This window comes from Rosa chinensis, chromosome 5 (genome assembly GCF_002994745.2).
Source record: "Rosa chinensis cultivar Old Blush chromosome 5, RchiOBHm-V2, whole genome shotgun sequence".
In the NCBI taxonomy this organism is placed as follows: domain Eukaryota; kingdom Viridiplantae; phylum Streptophyta; class Magnoliopsida; order Rosales; family Rosaceae; genus Rosa; species Rosa chinensis.
The window spans coordinates 22,127,482-22,146,781 of record NC_037092.1 but is presented as its reverse complement, the minus strand read 5'-3'; the positions used below and the strand labels follow the sequence as shown (position 1 = coordinate 22,146,781).

Here is a 19,300-nt window from a genome sequence, read left to right as displayed (position 1 = left end):
AATCGAATCACAGTCACCAAGATTTGTTGTTGTTTTGGTCATGTTTCTCCTTTTTTTTTTTTTTTTTTTTTAAATACTAGGACAAAAGAAAAAAAAACACAGTTTTGAATGTCTATTGGGGGCAATAGACGTTTTTAAATTGGTATAATCTCTTCATTTTTTTGTTTAAGCAAAGTTTTATTATCTAAATTTTAGGAGATTAGTTCATATTCTGGCAATCAAAAGTTCTATTGGAGAATAATAGACGTCTATTGGGGGGCAATAGATGTTTATTGGGAGGCAATAGACGTCTATTGGGGCAGTAAATCATTCAGGTGGGCAGCGGCCGGTGATTAGAATCCAACGACCGGTGATCGGATTCAGGCGGCCGGTGACCAGAATCCGGCGAAAGTTGGCCGGAATCAGGTGAAAATTTGCTGGAATCCGGCGATCAGTGACCGGGCTCCGGCGAAGTCTCCTATACTCTCTCTCTCTCTCTCTCTCTCTCTAAATAACAAAGGGGTGATGTTATTCAAAAAAAAAAATGTATTGGTATTAAAAAAAATTAAAAAAAAAAAAAAAATCTTAATGGGGTATTAGGGAAGACCTCCTTAGAGTGTTTTGGGTAAGAATGAATTAAAAAAACTTAATGGGTTAAGTAGGAAAAAAATCCCTAAAAATTGGATAAATGGACAAAAACCCTTTTTTAAATCTTTGAGACTATTTTGGCCTCACCCCTTTGTTACATAGAGAGAGAGAGAGAGAGAGACAGAGTGGAAGAGAGAGAAGCCATAGGGGACTTCGCCGGAGTCTCGTCACCTGTCGTCGGAATCCGGTTATTAAAGGCCTGAACCCAGCAACTAGTCTCCAGAATCCGGTCACCCACTGCCGGACACCGGACTTATCTGAAAACCTAGCCAGAGGTCTCCAAATAGGTCATCAGAGATCTCATAAGTCGCCGGAGAGGTTTATTGGCACCCCCCAATAAACCTATATTGCCCCCAATAGACATTTATTGGAGACAATAAAAGTTTATGAAACCTCGCCGGAGATTTCCAAAGAGGTTGTCGAAGATCTCATAGGTCGCTGGAGAGGTTTATTGCTCACCAATAGACATTTATTGCCCTCTAATAAACCTTTAGGTCGCCGGAATGGAAATTAATCCCCCTAAATTTAGACAAATAAAACTTTGATTAAGGAAAAAACGAGGAGATTACATCAATTCAAAACATTTATTAGGGGCCAATACATGTTTATTGCCCCAATAAATGTCTATTGGGGGCCTAAAACATTTTTTTTCTTTCTTTATTCCCTCCTGAGCCTTCTACCCTCATTTTACCAAAAAAAGAAAGAATAAAAGAATGATTAATCAGGGTTTAATCAAAACCACCCCAAAGAAGATAGAAACTAGACTAGGTCAACTTCACCAACGTCCGGTGAGTATAAAGTTCTCTACCAATATGCAATATTGCTGTTCTTGAATACTTATTTGATGTTGTTGGTACTCGAAAAATCACAAGTCAAATAAATATGTCATCGTGACATATTTTAGCATAAACACGCAATTTGTATAAAATTCTGTAAGATTATAGAATTTTATACCCGTCTCTCAATTTTAACCCGCCAAGCAAACGCACCCTAGATGTGGACCCAAGCCACATCCATGCATTTTTGGGGCTTGCAGAAGTGGGTGCGGTGTGGAAGGTTACGGAAACACACTACGCTCGTCTATTGATTTAGCATCATCGGTGATCTCGATCTTGGGCTCGAGATCCAAGCCCGGTAATTTAAATCAATAGCGAATTGGTGAATGTAGAATTTGGGTCAACCTTTTTTCCTCAAAACCCAAAGCCCAAACCCAAAAGAAATAGGATAGCCCAGCTTTCACCGTCTTTCTTCTATGTTCTTTTCCTTTTCCCTGCAGCTCCTAATATACCAGTCGACCCAAAGATTCAGGAGAAACATCGATCTTCCCTATCAGTTAGCAAGAAGGAAATTTCCCGACCGGTGGATGGACATCTCCTTCCCCCTTAAACGATGAGCTCACACCTCCCAAGCCTCCCTGTCAACCTCGTTCCAGGTTTCATGCCATTGCAGCTGTCTCTACTGCAACCTCCACCCATGGCTACATTGATCTTCTACTTGTCCCAAAACTCCATTTCTCAAGTAAGATCTGATTTCCCAGACTTTAAGGCAGAGATCCTGTATGAGCTAAAAGATAAGCATTTTACCCAGAAAACCAAAGGCCCTGAGCCACCATAACACCCCTCCAATTGAGCGTATAAAAGGAGAGATTTAGAACTGAAATCATTAAGCAATAACCCAAAAAACTTAGCAACATCCAAAAGTCTCCAACTCTTCAAGCTTCCAAACCTTTAAGCACAGAACCCAGCTCTTAGCCATTATCCTCCCAAAAACCCCCCTTCAAACTCATTTTCTAGAAACCTAAATTCAAGATCCCCAAATTCTCTCACCGCAGTGTGTTTCTAGCTCCCACACCATCCTCACGCTGTCAAGCCTCGCTCAATATCTGAATCATGCACAAGATTCTCTCATTAACATCAAGTTATTGAGTTAATTTTGGCCTAGTCTTGCTTAATTCAAAAGAACCCTCACAGAGCATAAGAAGAATAAGAAGAAAATAGGAATGCAAAACGAAATACTCCAATAAAAGCTTTGAAGCCATATCGCTTACTTCATCGCCATTATGCCCATCAAAAACAGCGACAATCCCTACAGAGAGAGAGTCAGAACTGGAATCGGAGGAGCCGGAATCGAATCCTCGGGTCCTCGGGTAGAGCGGCGAGTTGAGGCTGTTGAACTCGTAGTGGATCGATATCCCGGTGCCCGCGACCACATTAACAGAGTCAAATACTATCCACATTCCAAGTATCATAAGCCGAAAATTGAAAATAAAAGCGAGAATCAAAGAGCACAATGCTGACCTTTACCCAAAGCGTCATGGAACTCCGACTCTTCCTCGTGAATAGTCAAACCTCGCCGACTGTACAACGTCATCTCCATCTCCTTCTTGTCATCAGAAAACCTAATGACTATGACCGGACAGACGCAGTGGTGCACACAGTAGTCGCTGACACTGCCGAGCCTGGCGTTCGAGCTCCGCTTGGTGGCTCCGAACTCCCAGCTGCCCATGAGCATGGATTAGTAACAGCAACAGCCATAGAAGCTATTAACACTGATGTATGCATATTTTCAACTTTTGGATTATCAATGATAATGAACAACTTATTCTTAAAAAGAAAAAAATTTACTTTCAAAAACACGTACACCACAAATGAGAACTTCATGTTATAGAGGTGGCAAATGGGCCGCTAAGCACGAGCACGGCACGGGCCCGACACGTTTAAAAGAGGCCCAGCACGGCCCAAGCCCGTTAGTGGCCCGGCACGACCTGAGCACGTTAGAATAACGGGCCGGGTTGGGCCTAGGAATATTGGCCCATTGGCCCGACCCGGCCCGAGTACGACATATTGTGGGCCGGCCCGTTACAAACACAAAATTTCATTTTGTTTTTAAAAATATTTAAAAACCACAATGATGAGATTTGAATATTAGACCTCTTTATTTAAAATCTCATGACAATTCCACTAATGTTATTTCTTTATATTGTCAAAATAGTGAAATAAAACATTATATCCTTGTTTTGACATAAAGTATTTTTTCTAATCTCATAATTATACGACTATAGAATGAAGAAAAGAATAATATGATACTAAATCTTTATCATTATATTAATAAAGATTAATCTCACAATAATATACTACAAGCAATATATTTTGAGTTATTTTTTTCTTTCTTTCTTTTTTCTTTTTTCTTTTTTCTTTTTCTTTTTTCTTTTTTCTTTTTTCTTTTTTCTTTTTTCTTTTTTCTTTTTTCTTTTTTCTTTTTTCTTTTTTCTTTTTTCTTTTTTCTTTTTTCTATTTTCTATTTGACAAATCAATCATCCTACCCTTTTTTCTCATCTTCAATGTGGGCTCGGTCCCAAACTCCATCATGTACCTCAAACTAACCCTCGTCTACTTCATACACTCCCATTTCTGCACCTCATCAATCAAATTCTTCGAGAAGGATTTGCACGCCTTCTTAACCGCCATGGCTAACGATCCGACACCAAAATGAAGGAATAGATCGCTCACATGCAAATCCTCCTCACTTTGGAAAACAATGTCACACTGATGACATAGAAATCAAGGTCGTGAATTAAAGGATGACAATGACGAATTGGGGGACCTCAGGGATTTCAAGCCTTAGGGTTAGATTTTAATCAAAGGAGGATCCATGACTAAGTCACCACCCAATTGAAATTTCCAAACTTTGTTTTTGTGGCTTTATTTGCTTCTTTCTGCTAGTTTTGGTTTTTCAATTTTTCTTATACGGGTGGTGAGGTGGGCTGGAGAGGCGACACATGACAGAGAGGCACCATCCCCAATTGGAAACTTTGCAGGTTGCATTGGATGATTGATTCGACGGAAAAAAAAAATTGCAAGAGAGGGTAGTTAGAGTAATTTGTCAAAAAAAAAAAAGAATTAAAGTAATAAAAAATAAAGAGGGTTAAAAATGATGTGTCAATAACACCACCTTTCATAAATAATTAAAATTATCTAAAACAAAGCATGCAGATGCTCAACATATGACTTTGATTCTTGTTATATTTATCAGGGATAATTTTAAGTTTCTATATTTGAAATTGAAACTTAATTTTAAGGCTAACTAATTTGAGCAGCGAAATTTAACAGAAGATGGCCGGAGTAGCCTCAGACAACTGATCATCATTTGACACACATCTTCCTCAGTCATCACTCATCAGGTGGTTCTCTATATCTTCTAAGCTCATTTTATGTGAATCTTTATGATCTTTCCTTTTCACAGCCTGGTCAGCAGTCTGTTTCTTTAGGTATACCTCAAACTCCATCGCATATTTTCGAAGTTCGTCTGGTTTTTGAGTTGTAGTGGTTTCTTCTTCAACGAACTCAGGTTCAGGAAGGTCTCCATCTTGCTGATCATCCCCACCGTCCCAACTCATCTCATCTTCTTCTTGACCCTCTTGTCCTTCTGAATTCTTTTTCACCGATCTATTATTCTTTCTAAGAATACAAAGAACATAGTCCTTCGCTTTACGTTTGTTTCGCAGTAAAGTTGTATCAAGTTCAAACTCGTGCATGAGCCAGCGACCGTTTTGCGTCGAGCCATCGTTCTTGTAATGGAATCTTTTTCTCCTGCCAATAACCCTTCGAGAAGCCGAAAGTACTTTCCCTGGGGCGTCATCTCCTTTCCAGGTGCCGCTGCCGACTGTTCGGCTTATGCGCTTTCCCTTTGGGGTCTTCGTCTTGTGTTGGGTAATGAAGTAGAGGTCTGTTCTTCCTTGGTCTTTCTCACATAATTCTTTGAAAGCATCCCATATCTGCCATGGTTCTTGTTCTCCATAGAGATCGCAGAAAGGGACAAGCCCTTGGGGAAAGTCTTCTCCGTCTAGTATGGGACGAAGATAATGAACAAGTAGTTGTTCTGTGTCAGGCCTAAACCTGTACCCCGGAGGAGGATCATCGTGAACTGCCATGGAATTATTTTTAAGTACCGATACGATGAGTGCCTGCTTTATTTCTTGTCTTCTTGAATAGTTTCTAATTTCTGCTGCGCTGAGGATGGTAAAGTGATAGCTAGTGCACTTAACAGAAGAACTCGTTCATCTTTATAGTACGGGATCTTCAGCTACAAGAAACCTAGCTAAACCTAAACCAGGTGAGAGAAGAATTAATAGATACGCACACATTTCGGAGCTGCACACGTACGGAAATAATCAACACTATCTAATGTGGAACTAGCTTAATCATGTGGGCGTGATCGATCTGCTTTGGCATGCATGCATTGGGATCAATTAGGGGAGTCACATGCAGTGCATCAAATGCCACACATTCCAATCGTATATCTAGCTTGCATCCACCACTACGTAGTGTATTAGTAAAGGTGAACATGATTATTATGGCTTTATTGATATAATATTGTAACTAAGAATTATACATTTATTGGTCATTTTTCATCAAATCATACTCGCATGAGTCACATCTATATGTCTTGAAAAAGACTTAATAATGCAATTTTATATATATATATATAGAACTGCATCCATTTGATATCATAAACCGCGGCTTTACTTCGTCACCTTTGCTTCGCTACCTCCTCTAACTCCCTTAGAGTGAGCCGAGGTTCGTTTCTCTCTCTCCAACTAGACAAGGCGATCATCCAGGGTGAACAAGAATTGGGGATCGGATGCGGGTGAAATTCCTGCCAATGGCTGAGATGTTCAGTCGACTCCCTCCTCTTTTGTAGGGGTCCAGACCCCCACGAGTCTTTCTCCGCCCCGTCTGTCATTCTGTCTTGTTCTCCCGCGGTTGGCTTCTTGTTCCCACCCACCCTAATAAACTTGCTCTGACTTTGCCGCCATCATGGGGCGTACATGCCTCTGCGCATGCTTAGATGCTACTTGTGCCTCTGTAGATGGAACTTCATGGATAGATCTTTATAGAAGTCCCTGTCCAAAAAAACCAAAGAGTCTCATATTAATTTCAGGCTTTCAGCAGAGATTCAACTTTAAATGGGGTAACTCAGCTCTAACACCTGATAATAATACTCCTATAGTAGTTGCTCGAGAAAATAACCATCATCAGCGCGCTCCAGTCATCACTCATCAACTGCCCCTTTCTTCTAATTTATTTTTCATAGCCTGCTCAGTAATCGATCTGTTTCTTTAGGTATACTGCAAGGCCATTGCATGTTTACGAAGTTCATCTGGTACGTTGTTGAGTAGTACTGGTCTCTTCTTCAACGAACTCAGGTTCATGAAGGTTTCCACCCTTTTGATTACCATAGTCGCAACTCATCACTTGTTCTTCTTGATACTCTTGTCCTTCTTGTTTCCGATCTTTCTCCGATTTATCGTTCTTTCTAAGAATACAAAGAACATACTCCTTTGCTTTACGTTTGTTTCGCAATAAAGATGCATCAAGTTCAAACTCGTGCATGAGCCAGCGACCGTTTTGCGCCGAGACCTTGTTATCGTAACGAAATCTTTTTCTCTTGCCAATAACTCTTTGAGAAGCCGCAAGTACTTTCTTGGCGGCGTCTTCGCCTTTCCAGGTACCCGTGCCGACTGTTCGGCTTTTGCGCTTTCCATTTGGAGTCTTCTTCTTGTGTTGGGTAAGAAAATAAAGGTCTTTTCTTTTTCGGTCTTTCTCTGATGTTTCTTTGAAAGCTTCCCATATCTGCCATGGTTCTTGATCTCCATAAAGATCGCAGAAAGGAACAAGCCCTTGGGGAAAGCCTTCTCCGTCGAGTTTGGGACGAAGATAATGAACAAGAAGTTGTTCTGTGTCAGGTCTAAATCTGTAGCCCGGAGGAGGATCATCGTGAGCTGCCATGTTTTTGTACGCACGAGTACGAAGCGTACGTGCTAGCTTTGTTTCTCGTCTTCTTTTTAGTTTCTAATTTCTGGTGTGCACTTGGGAGAAGTCGATCGTTCATATAATTTATAGAATTTTCAGATGCAAGAAACCTAAACCTAATCCACATGGAAGAAGAATTGATCCACACGTAAGTAATTTTGCAAAGGGTGCGGCTATTGCCACCCTACCATTTTCTTTATTCACCCTACAAATATTTGAATTATTGAAAGACTATATTACCCAAATGCAAAATAACTAATAAGTATAATAATTTTCTAAAATTTAAATCTTTAAGGAAAACTAAATTCATAACTAATTAAATACAAAACTACTTAATTTCTCTTATGTTAACATTAATCTTCATCTTCTCCATCTAAATTTCAATTTATTACGATTTTCTTTTTTATCTTTTTGTTGCGTCTCTATCGTTAATTCGTTATTCAATTCACAAAACCATTAGTGTTAACTTCATCAAAATCTTTATAATACCTTTATAAAAACCGAAACCTTTATAAACACTGAAAGTAAAAAATTTAAAACATGAAAAAAAAATCAATCTTTTTTTCATTGCTCATAGTAACACATACTAATTTTTTAATATGGATTGAAATAAATGAACATTGAAACTGAATGGAAAAAATAAAAAAATGGAAGTAAATCAAATTATGATTTTATTAGGAAACTTTAATATAATTTAGGACGTCTTTTTAATTGATATAAATTAAATGAAAAATTTTTGTTAAACAAAATTTCTTTTTTAATTTGATATGTCATATGATGGAGGATAATTCTGGAAAGAGAAATGGGTTGGATAAGTAAATCTAATCATTAAAATTAAAATGTAGGTGAACAAAGAAAATTATAGGGTGGCAATAGCCTCACCCTTTTGCGAAATTCAATAATTCCTTCGATCTCACAGGAAAATCAACACCATCCAATTGCTGAAGCATACCGATCCTGCTTGGCATATATTCAGGCCAATAAGTGGAGTGACATTACATTTGATAATTTTTTTTTATACGACATTGCATTTGATAATTGTTAATAAGAATTGATTACACATTTATATAGATGTGATTGATTAGGTCAAGTTTTGTTCACACCCAAACACGATAACAATCCCGCTTAAATTTTACCAATTGTTGCTCAAGCTTTTTCCCAATTCTACCTTAATTCCTCGAAATCATTGGGCCCTCCCACATCCTTCATGATTGTCTTGATCATGAATGAATTCATGCACCTTTTTGCAAGCATTCTTTTCAATTGTCTTTTAGTTATGATCTGAGTCGATATTATCCTTAGTTTGTTTTTACATTTCTCCACTCATAATTTTTCCTTTTTAGCCCAAAAGAAAACGAAAAAAAAAACTTGTAATCAGATACTTTTATCGTCGAAAGTAAACAAATTTAAATGATTAAAAATTGCAAATTAATCTATATTTATTTGTTAATGCACGTAATTACGCCTCTAGTGTCGGAGCAAGTCTGCACAAAGTAATTGTCCGACTGCCTAATAGCATCTCGGCTATATGTGCAACTTAAAAAGTGTAAGAGTATTTGGGGTCGTTTGGTATCCAGCATTATTCTGGGTAACTCGATCTATTGTTAATACTTAAGTGGGCTTCCCATGAGTAGTCCTACACTCCTACACAATACTAATATGAGTCATGTTTGGAGAGGTAGGATTATGTAAGGTCGTTGCGGTAAGAAGCAAAACCTAGAACAAGATTTCAAGAACAAAAATGCACAATCCAGAACAAGTTGAAATTCTAATCTTGAGTAATCCATGGTGATATCCAATACTCAATTGCAAAATCTCTAATACATCCAACTTCAACATGAAATAACAGCATAATCTATGCAGTTTATTATACGAAGTTGTTATTCAATCATGCATATTTGAAGCTCGGTAATCATAAGTTTACATATGGTGTAAGCTTTGCATATGTAAGGATTTAGTTTTTGCAATCTTGATATTATTTCAGAATTTTCTCTTTATACTTATTGTAAACTATGATTCTTTCTCCTTATATTTGGCATTTTCATTAATAAAGTGTTGAGGACAGAATTTATTCCTAATCTGTGAAGGCCGAGCAGAAGCGTATGGGTACCCATCAGTTGGTTAAAATGTGACCGACCTTAACGTACACGCGTGCATGGAGTGTCCTACACACGTGGCGCGCAAATCCCAGTTTTAAAAAAAGTGGCAAAAGTAGGCAAAACTTCAGAAACGCAAACGCTGCCTCATCATGAATTCATGTCTTCCTGCTTCAAAATTGGCCCTCTCCCCCCTTCTTCTGCCACGTTACTTCCCGCCGGTTACTTCATTGGTCACCCATACGGTGGTCACCTCCTGAAACGCAAACCATAACCCAATTCTCTTCTCATCTTGGTTTTCTTGTTTGTACGTACATTGATATTTTCCATCCCTCTGTTTTTGTTTTACAATTTTGGTTTTCTGGGTCTTGTTCTGGTGTGAGACATTAGGTCTTTCATTTGTTGTTGTAAATGTTTGAAATGTGTATATGTTCTTCTGGGGGAAAGGAAAGTCTCGAAATAAATTTGTGGTGATTTTCCTTTTTCTGGGTTCGGTTCATTTATGGCGTTTGATGATGTCTTCAGCTTAAAGATTCAATCTTGGGATTTCCCTTTTTTAGTTTTCTTAATCCATTTGATGTTGTGAATGTGTGAGATATTTTTCTGTTCAATTTTCTTTTACCCTTTTTGTGAGGGCGGTTAGGGGTGGTTGTAAAGTGTAAACCCAGCAAAAAAACAAAAAACAAAATAAGGAGAGAAAGCGATTAGGAATTTCCTCTGTTTGTATGAGCTACTAGAAGGTGTGACTTTCTGGTCGAAGAAGAAGAAATGGACATTACAGAGGTTTCAATCTTACACCATGTGGGATTTGTGTTATTTGTGCTTTGGTTGCTTGCTCAGCACAATTGCTGCTACCCAGTTGCCTACTTTGTCTCTTTGATTTATCTCTACCTGGTATGGATCACTTCTCTTTCATTAAGTGTATTTATTCATTTATAGTTTAAAAAAAAATCCTGTTCTATAGGATTAGAGGAAGTTTAACTGTTTCTTTACGCTATGGATTAGAATCACGCACATTATAGTGTGCTATCTGTCTTCTCAAAGGGTACAAATTTTTGGTTGCTGGTATCAGCTTCAACCTTGTCTTTACTCTTTGCTCTTTATCGTCGATAAGTTGTTTGATTTGATAATTGGGTATATGCTACAAGGTATTTGCAATTGGAGTCCTTAATAAGAACTGTTTCTTGTACTTTTGCAAGGTTCATGAGCGCTATGTTATGAGATTGCGAAAGAAACTACAATTCGAGGAAAGGAAACAGTCTAATCAGAGAAGGGTTAAGTATTAATTTTCCCTATTGGGCCATTCCTGGTTGTGCTAAATAGTCTGCATATTCCACTTTTGGTTAAATTTCATTGTTACTTGTTGCCTTTTCCAATGCTTCAGGTACTTTCTGATTCTGAAACAGTGCGATGGTTGAACCATGCACTTGAAAAGATATGGCCTATATGTATAGAACAGATTGCTTCACAGAAGATTCTCCTCCCTATTATACCTTGGTTTTTGGAGAAGTACAAACCATGGACTGCCGTATGACCTTACCTTCTGAGTTATATAAGTTGGATTTTATCTTTTCCATTGTATTATTGGTTTAGATTGATCACTTGGTCCATGGTGCTCTTTTTAAATGTTTTGGATTTCTTATGGCGCTTTTAAGGGAAAAATTTTGGGGAAACAGAATCAAGGTTTGTTGTGAATTCAATAGTGTGATTTTGATCACTGTCTTGAGTAGATGGTTAGCTTCAGCTTCATGTATATGGTCATTATGACTTGTTATCTAGTTGTTTTGATACACTTTTTCCATTATTAACAACAATTGAATATACAATTGCAGAAGGAAGCAGTGGTTCAGCACCTTTACTTAGGAAGAAATGCACCTATGCTCACAGATATTAGAGTTGTTCGCGAGTCTAATGATGATGACCACTTGGTATGCTTTTCTTTATCCATAGTGAATCAATAGTTTAATGTCCTCTTTGTGGCTAAGTATTACAGTGTACTGAATGCAGGTTTTGGAGTTGGGACTGAATTTTCTGACAGCTGATGATATGATTGCAATACTTGCTGTGAAGTTGAGGAAAAGACTGGGTTTCGGGATGTGGGCAAAGTTGCATATTACAGGCATGCATGTTGAGGGGAAGGTATGTGTTTGACTAACATGTAATTTGAGATGTGATCTTAAGGTCATTTTAAATTGAGCAAGGATGTATTTTGTGTGAGTAAATATGCTAAGCATTACATATACATAGAAGAATGCATATGCTTTTTTCCAGGTGGCACCTCCATGCAATTTAACTTTTGATTGATAATTGTAACTCCCTAGGTCTGGTTAGTTAGCGTAATTACTTACTTATAAGCTTAGCTAAGGTATAGGAATGAAATGTTAGTGGATTTCTGAGCATTTAAATCATGTGGAACTATTGTTTGTGTAGAATCTTGACATTATTCTTTGTTTGTTTGCGCTTTTATGTCTCAAATATGTTGCTTATATGTGTCCTGCTTTTTTGTAAAAATTATGTTGCTTTCTTCTGAAGTACAGAAGTACTTATTCATCTGGTGTACACCTACCCTTCTACTGCATTCTTTCTAAAACTTCCACTCTCCTTAAGTTATTGAAAGTGTGTCACCATTTCATTCAATCCCATTGTTTATATTATATGGCAACCTTCTCCTTCACTGTAATTGAAGGAAGGACTGAGTTGTCATTTGTATGATAAAATGATTCATTGCACAAAAACCATGGAAATGTGTTTAGATGACTTTGTCATTTCGATAATATACTATTATTTTTATTATATTTCTTATTTGATTTGGAAATTCTAAGAACATTTTTTGTGCCTTTGGGAAACATTGCAAATGATGATGTTTACTGTATTTTGTTTTACTGCAATAGCATTTGGGTCTGTAAATGTAAAGGATTATTTTCAGGGAGAAAGATGAAGAAAAAGAAAAACTCAAGTTAGATGTTCTATGTTACCTATTGAATCTGTTCAATAGATGTAACTTGACAATATGTGGAATTTTCACTCCTTAGTTGCTGGGGAAATAAAATCATGAACTGTTTATATGTTCTGATCAGGCAGCTTTTATCCTTTCTTTTGCAGCTGTTGATTGGGGTTAAGTTTCTTCGTAGGTGGCCTTTCCTTGGCCGTTTGCGGATATGCTTCATTGAGCCTCCATATTTTCAGATGACCGTCAAGCCTATTTTTACACATGGCCTTGATGTTACAGTTCTTCCAGGAATTGCTGGGTGGCTGGTAATATTTTATCATGTTTGAAGCAAAGTTAATTTTGACTAATCTCTGTACACGGTCTTTCGTCTCTCTCTGACTTGCTCGTTTGTTTGTTCTCTCTCACAGGAAAAGCTTCTTTCCATTGCCTTTGAGCAGACCCTTGTTGAGGCATGACTTTTGGACTTTGAGACTCCTATCTGTAAATTCTTTTCCAATGGATGTTCTGTACACAGCCTTTATATCATGTCTGGTTTTGAATGAAAGACTTGGGATGCCTCTTTTACTTTTTCAGACCTTTGTCTGTTAAGTTCTCTGTTCATTCATGATACATTTCATATATAGGAAGTTAGGTTAAGTTTCTAGCGATGCAGTAAAATGTATAAATTTAATTCATGATTTCTTAGAGAATAAGCAAACAATGGGGTTTTTTTGGTTGATGCAGTTTCATATTTCATCTACACTATTGGTAAAGTGTTTTAAATATAATTATTAACTATTCTTGCAGCCAAATATGCTGGTTGTTGACATGGAGAAATTCGCCTCACCACAGCAAGGTAACAGGAGAAATATATTTCTGAATGCCTACTAACTTTAAAATTTAGAATATTTAAACCCAATTCTTTGTTGCAAGAACTACTAACTGTTAATTATATTCCCATTGTGAAACTCCTATCAAAATCAGTAATATTAAGATACATGTCAGTATCAACCTAATTCACAAACCCAGAGGCTGGAGCAAGTGTGAGTTACTTGAGATAAATGTCATAACAGCTTTGTTCTCCATAATCTTCCTTTTGGAATGAATAATAAATTTCATGTTCCTTGGGAGATTATGATTAGCTTCTATTTCACTTGCAGACCAGATAAAAAGCTTTTCCGATTTCTTACCTGAGGAAATCTTTCTTTTTAATGATTCTGCTTTTTTGACTGACAGAGAGTTGGTTCTCTGTGAATGAAAAGGAATCTCTTGGACATGTCAGAGTAGAAGTTATTGAAGCATCTGACATCAAAGCTGCAGATCTAAATGGTTAGTGGTTTATTTGATAATACACTCATGCTCTTTAAATTTCCAGAGTGTAGTTTCTTTTAAGTTATATAATATTCAATATGTTGTCAGGATTATCTGACCCTTATGTTAAGGGTCAATTGGGCCTTTACCGGTTCAGGACGAAGACACAAAAGAAAACACTGGCTCCAAAATGGCATGAAGAATTCAAGATGCCCATTATTACATGGGATTCATCTACTGTGCTATCTATTGAAGTTCGTGACAAGGACCGATTTGTTGATGATTGCCTTGGGTTTGTTTCTGAACTTATTTAGAGGTTATTTAATTGATCAATATTCAGAAGTTGATGAATTGAATGACTTAGGGATACCAGAATATGGGCAGGCTGTAGATTTAGTTGCTGTAACTACAAATCTTTTCATATTATTTTGTTGAGTCTTGAATCATCGCTTTAACCAATGTTAATGAATTTTTGTGTGTTACTTTTGTTTTGCCTGACTAAGTTTTTTCCCAAGTCAGTTTTTGTTTGCCGGTCTAACGTACCTTATTCTGTATCCAGATTCTGCTGCATTAACATTGGTGAATATAGAGATGGCCAGAGGCATGACATGTGGTTGCCTCTTCAGAATATTAAAACAGGAAGGATCCATCTTGCAGTAACTGTGGTTGAAGATAATCCCAAGGTATTTTTGACTTCCTCTTAATCACTTACGCTCTACTAATAAGGTAATGCAATCTAAAGAATTCATAGGTCTCGTTTCTGGATAAATAAGAATTTAACCACAGGCTGATCAAGTGTGCACTCCGTCTTGGACTTGAATGTGTTACGTATATGCAGGGGGGTGATAATCCAAATGTTGAGGAAACACCAAATGTGGAAGATGAAAGAAAAAGGTTTGCCAATGACACTAGTAATAAAAGTTCCTTCTCATCTGCATCATCAGAAAAGTTTGACAAAGTGGCAGATAACTTTGAGCCAATTGATGTTGATGGGCAAAGAGAGACTGGAATATGGGTACATCACCCAGGAAGTGAAGTTTCACAAACTTGGGAGAGTAGAAAAGGAAAGAGTCGGCTCCTTGATAATGAGATTCAAAATGATACTGGTGGCCATAGTTCAGTCACCTCTGTCTCCCCAACTAATGAGGACAGTGGCACTGAAAAGAATCACGAGGATAAACACAGGATGAGAGCAGTTCGCAAGGGTCTAAACAGGATCTGCTCGGTATTCCACAAGAATTCCAAAAAGGAGAATGATTCAAGCAGCTTTAGAGAGACTGTTGGATCTGGACATGCTAATATTCAGGAAATTAGTGAAAAAGATATTGCGGTAAGATTTATTGTGGAGGATGATCTTTCCAACCCTCAAGAGGGCAAGGGTTTGAAGGAAGAAGGGGTTGTCACTTCTGGAGGGAGTGGTTCAAAGGGAAAGGGCAAGGGCAAGGGTTTAGACAAGGCAAAGAGTTTCCTTAAACCAGCAAAAAAATCTTCTCGAGATTTTAGGAAGTGTCAAAGTGATTCTTACAAAGGGAGGGAAAGAAAAACATTAGAAGAATTTAACTCTACTGATGAGGATGATGCTCCTCCAAAACGGTTGAAATGATACCGGTTGTTTCCAGTACTGATGCATTAAATTCGAAGGAGCAAGTGGCTCAGCCAGTTTTCACTTGCATGCATCCTTGTTTAGCTCTAGGATTAAGGGGTTTGCTAATTGTGCAGTTGACAAGGTAGTAATATGTGTAGGATTCTCTTTTTTTCATAGATAGCCATCCTCTACCTCTTGTGAGGTGATTCTGTTATGTAATACTAATGCTGTATTGCTGTTGTTCCGGAGAAGAAAACTAGTAAATTCACGTAAATATGCACACAGAACAAAGAAAACAAAGCATTCATTTTCAAGCTGAAAAAGATTGTAGGATACTATGGTAATCGGAGCCATATTGTATGTCCATTACTCATTTTTGTTATGTAACTTATGTTCGGCATATAAGCAATGAAATCATATGCCACACTTTCTATATAGTTACGGGTTTGTCACAATTAATGACATATATGAGCTGAACGGACCACACTGAGAGGAAGACAATTGTGTAAGCTAAATGTTTTCTCCTTCCTTTTTATCTTTCTTATATGAGACAAGTCAATGAATTTTTCATCAGAGAGTTTTGGCCATTTTTATTTTATTTTTCAAGGAGGTTTTCTCACACAAAGTTTCGATATCTTTCATTTTATTTCTTTTAACAGAGATTTTTCTGATGATCACCTTTTTTTTTTATTAGAAAATAACTTCATTAAGAATGAATCAATTACAATGAGTAATGAAACATCATTCTACAATGTTTGATTAATAATGTCCATATTAGACTTCACACTAAAAGTCCATATTGACACACTAATGGGATAATACATTTTTAGGAAACCTGTGAGAGAGAATTTCTAGAGAGAGGGTCCTCCTTCTCGCTAGAAATCTTCTCGAGATCCAACATTATTTTGTGGACCCCACCCACCACCACCTCCACCACTGCCCCTGTCACTTTCACATCCATCTCCACCTTCACCCAACTTCCTTTTTCGACCAGATCTGCCCACTTCATCATCAACCAACTTCCTCCCATTCCTCAAGTGAGATTTCTAGCGATGGAAAACTCTCTGTTCACCACCACCTTCACCTCCTCTCCATCCCTTGATTTCCCCTTCTTCACAAACCAAATTTCCTCTCAAGTCACCAAATTTTTCTCTCTGAGTTCTACCTCTAACTTTGATTATGCTTTCTTTGGACGAGATTGACTATGGTTGCTTTCAGATCTGTTCTCTTCTCCACCGCATCTAGGCAAACTTTCGCCTGTTGGCGGATTTTTGTTCACTTTAAAGAGGTTGTCTTGATTGCTTCGGCAATCACACCCTCTACGGTTACTTTGTTTCTCTTGGGCCTTCTTGAGCCTTGTGTGTGTTTCAACTGGTGGAGAAGGTGGCACGATATGGTTCGATGGTGGTGGTTTCTGTTCATGGAGCGTCATTAATTCGGCGGCAGTATTTCTTTGCGGCAGCATATTTGGTGGCTGTTTGATAGGATTAGGGTTTGTAATTGTTCTTTGGGCTTTTAGCTTGTCTCTAAGTTTGAACCATTGTGGGCTTTAAGCTATTTTATGTTTGCTGGGCCTATATGCCTCTTTATCTGGGCCTCTATCTCTTTTGCTGGGGTTACATATTTTGCTTGATCCTTTTGAATCTTCTAATACAATCATTGACAAAAAAAAAAAAAAATTACATAGTAGCACATGACCAAAGATGTAAACATAGAAAACCCACCTTCAAAAAGATTTATACAAATAAGGACATGAACCCAGGCCCAAAAGCCAAATAATGAAAGCCTAACTTCCAATTTTAATGAAAAATGACCAAAATACTCGGTTTGATGAGATATTTACACGTATGCCACTGACCCAATATCAACACCCCAAAACACGCCAGCATCCACGCCCTCAAACTCCTCCTTCCTCTCTCTCAAACCCTTCACTGCCTCACAGTCTCTCCTCTTCTCCCGCCACTGCTCATCCGCCGCCGCAGTCTCCTCCGTCGATACCGTCACTGCCAGTAGCACCGAAGCCCCTGTGCATCACACATGACTGGAGTGGGTGGCCTTCGTCGACGGGTTGAAGACCAAGGGCTACTTCATCAAACCGTCGCCGGCTGCGGAGGACGGCGAGACTGACCACGTTTATACTGATGTGAATCAGTTGAGGGATGCTCGCCTGATATATTCAAGTAATATTCTTTATGTACTGCTCTGTTTGAATTATGAGTCTCATTTCAATTTGGGCATTTTATTTGATCAAATTCCAAGGCTTTCTGGATTATAGGCTAATATTTCAGATCAAATTAGCTTAATTAAACTTAATGGTCTAAGAACACTACCGTATACTATTGAGTTTTCGAGTGGATTCTATAACATTAATTAACTATGAGTTTTCGAGTGGATTTCTATAGCTAAATTGTTGATGCAGGTGGGGTTGTCTGTTAGTGGGGTGCTACTGCTGGCGTTTTTGTGGATATTGAAGGCAGTTCTTGAGGTAATGTATACAATTTTTGGTGTATTTTGTTGTTAAGATGCTTTGATTGAGTTCACAAGACCTTGTGATGCAGGAACATCTGTATAGTCAGAACATGAACTTAGTGAACCATTACTTTAAGGAGCTGCATATCTGAAGCAGGGGACATCTTTTGAATAGGAATAAAACTCTCTCTATAGGCCTTCTCAACTAAGGTTAACCTCACTTAAAATATAAGGCTTGAGTTAATAGCAAACTTAATTAACTAAGAGACAAAAGCATGAAGTAGTGGATAGGAATCTGTTATAGTTAACAAACTACAGCATGAAGTAGTAGATCATTTCTTACAAGAGGACTTGTGTATGTCATCAAATGACTCTCCCTATTTAATTGCTTGAAACGTACATGTGACTATCTTCAGATACTTAATGCCCCATATTGAAGCATTTGCAGGATGATCCTTGCTATGCTTATCCAGCCTGTAAGTGCTATAGAAATGTTGAAAAGAACAAGCCAGAGAATGAACAACTTCGCTTTTGGTGTCAGTATTGGTATAGTTATATGAACTGCTACTTTTTTCTGAAATAGTCTCTGATGGTTCCTAATTAATGTATCTTTTAATCTTCTTTTCTTCTCGAGTTGTAGGATTTTGGTGGCTGTTTTGACGGTATGTGAACAAGTTGGTGATACAAAAAGAAATTTTAGTAACCCGAGATTCAACCGGAGGCTTTAATTTCATTCATGGATTGATAGATCTAATTGCTCTTGCTACTGCTATTGCTACTACTCCTACTCATGCTCTTGCTACTGCTACTGCTACTGCAAATGAAACTGCTACTGAACCAAGAACATATTTAGCAACAATGAAGAAAAAGAAGTTTGACGAAGAGATCTAAGATTCTCTCTCTTAGCAACGTGTAAAAGGAAGAGTATGAGTGCAATAGCAGAACTTCACGAGTATGAGTGCAGTAGCAGGATTGGATTAGTGCAATAGCATGATTAGGGGATGACGAGTGCAGTAGCAGAACTGGACGAGTATGATTGCAGTAGCAGGATTGGACGGGTGCAGTAGCAGGATTAGATGATGAGATTAGAGTAGTAGGAGAGTGAGGTTTTGTGAAGTAACATACAGAGATTATTCTCAAGAGGAAAAAAAAAAGTAACATAAACGGATTATTCTAAAAAAAAAAAAAGTAACATAAAGAATTATTCTCAGGAAAAAGAAAAAGAAAAAAAAAAGAGTAACATAAGGGAATTAGAAGTCAAAAGAAGTAGGTAAAGGTAAAAAAGTAAATTAACTCATGACATGTGGCAAGTAGATAGCAGATTGTCCTTATTTATAATATTTGATCCTTATAAAAGGATTAGAAGTCAAAAGAAGTAGTTAAGGGTAAAAAATTAAATTAACTCATGATATGTGGCAAGTGGAGAGCACATTGTCCTTATTTGTAAGTTTTAGTCCTTATATGTTTAATT

At 37.7% G+C, this 19,300-nt stretch overlaps 4 protein-coding genes across 5 annotated transcripts; 2 read left to right on the top strand and 2 right to left on the bottom strand.

Moving 5' to 3' along the window:
* Nucleotides 1-4,789: 4,789 nt before the first annotated feature.
* On the bottom strand, nucleotides 4,790-5,557 carry LOC112203437 (NAC domain-containing protein JA2L-like). The gene has a single exon (XM_024344404.1). It carries the CDS (start codon nucleotides 5,555-5,557, stop codon nucleotides 4,790-4,792), a length of 768 nt encoding a protein of 255 aa, XP_024200172.1.
* Nucleotides 5,558-6,782: 1,225 nt separating this feature from the next.
* LOC112203436 (NAC domain-containing protein JA2-like) lies at nucleotides 6,783-7,415 on the bottom strand. Its single transcript, XM_024344403.1, has one exon. It carries the CDS (start codon nucleotides 7,413-7,415, stop codon nucleotides 6,783-6,785), a length of 633 nt encoding a protein of 210 aa, XP_024200171.1.
* Nucleotides 7,416-9,671: 2,256 nt separating this feature from the next.
* LOC112167208 (C2 domain-containing protein At1g53590) lies at nucleotides 9,672-15,680 on the top strand. 2 transcript variants are annotated; one of them, XM_024304183.2, is made up of 12 exons: nucleotides 9,672-10,429; nucleotides 10,735-10,809; nucleotides 10,920-11,063; nucleotides 11,368-11,463; nucleotides 11,543-11,674; nucleotides 12,638-12,790; nucleotides 12,893-12,934; nucleotides 13,272-13,320; nucleotides 13,701-13,793; nucleotides 13,884-14,067; nucleotides 14,335-14,458; nucleotides 14,614-15,680. In XM_024304183.2, the coding sequence occupies exons 1-12, from the start codon at nucleotides 10,304-10,306 to the stop codon at nucleotides 15,376-15,378; spliced, it is 1,983 nt and encodes a 660-aa protein (XP_024159951.1). In that variant the 5' UTR covers nucleotides 9,672-10,303; the 3' UTR covers nucleotides 15,379-15,680. The 2 variants fall into 2 exon arrangements, with proteins under 2 accessions (XP_024159951.1, XP_040362948.1); XM_040507014.1 differs by lacking the exons at nucleotides 9,672-10,429; nucleotides 10,735-10,809; nucleotides 10,920-11,063 and adding an exon at nucleotides 11,145-11,218.
* A 1,566-nt stretch (nucleotides 15,681-17,246) lies between these two features.
* LOC121049507 (HVA22-like protein i) lies at nucleotides 17,247-18,808 on the top strand. The gene is made up of 3 exons (XM_040507069.1): nucleotides 17,247-17,845; nucleotides 18,278-18,375; nucleotides 18,470-18,808. Exons 1-3 carry the CDS (start codon nucleotides 17,774-17,776, stop codon nucleotides 18,555-18,557), a joined length of 258 nt encoding a protein of 85 aa, XP_040363003.1. The 5' UTR covers nucleotides 17,247-17,773; the 3' UTR covers nucleotides 18,558-18,808.
* The last annotated feature ends 492 nt before the right edge of the window (nucleotides 18,809-19,300 follow it).

Bases quoted from the DNA above. Each gene is read 5' to 3' on its own strand.
- LOC112203437 (XM_024344404.1), bottom strand. From the start codon at position 5,557: ATGGCAGTTCACGATGATCCTCCTCCGGGGTACAGGTTTAGGCCTGAC.
- LOC112203436 (XM_024344403.1), bottom strand. From the start codon at position 7,415: ATGGCAGCTCACGATGATCCTCCTCCGGGCTACAGATTTAGACCTGAC.
- LOC112167208 (XM_024304183.2), top strand. From the start codon at position 10,304: ATGGACATTACAGAGGTTTCAATCTTACACCATGTGGGATTTGTGTTA. The intron at 12,935-13,271 runs GCATGACTTTTG...CTATTCTTGCAG, and splicing joins TTGAGCAGACCCTTGTTGAG to CCAAATATGCTGGTTGTTGA. The intron at 14,459-14,613 runs GTATTTTTGACT...ACGTATATGCAG, and splicing joins TGGTTGAAGATAATCCCAAG to GGGGGTGATAATCCAAATGT.
- LOC121049507 (XM_040507069.1), top strand. From the start codon at position 17,774: ATGCAGGTGGGGTTGTCTGTTAGTGGGGTGCTACTGCTGGCGTTTTTG. The intron at 17,846-18,277 runs GTAATGTATACA...AAGCATTTGCAG, and splicing joins TATTGAAGGCAGTTCTTGAG to GATGATCCTTGCTATGCTTA. The intron at 18,376-18,469 runs GTATAGTTATAT...CTCGAGTTGTAG, and splicing joins CGCTTTTGGTGTCAGTATTG to GATTTTGGTGGCTGTTTTGA.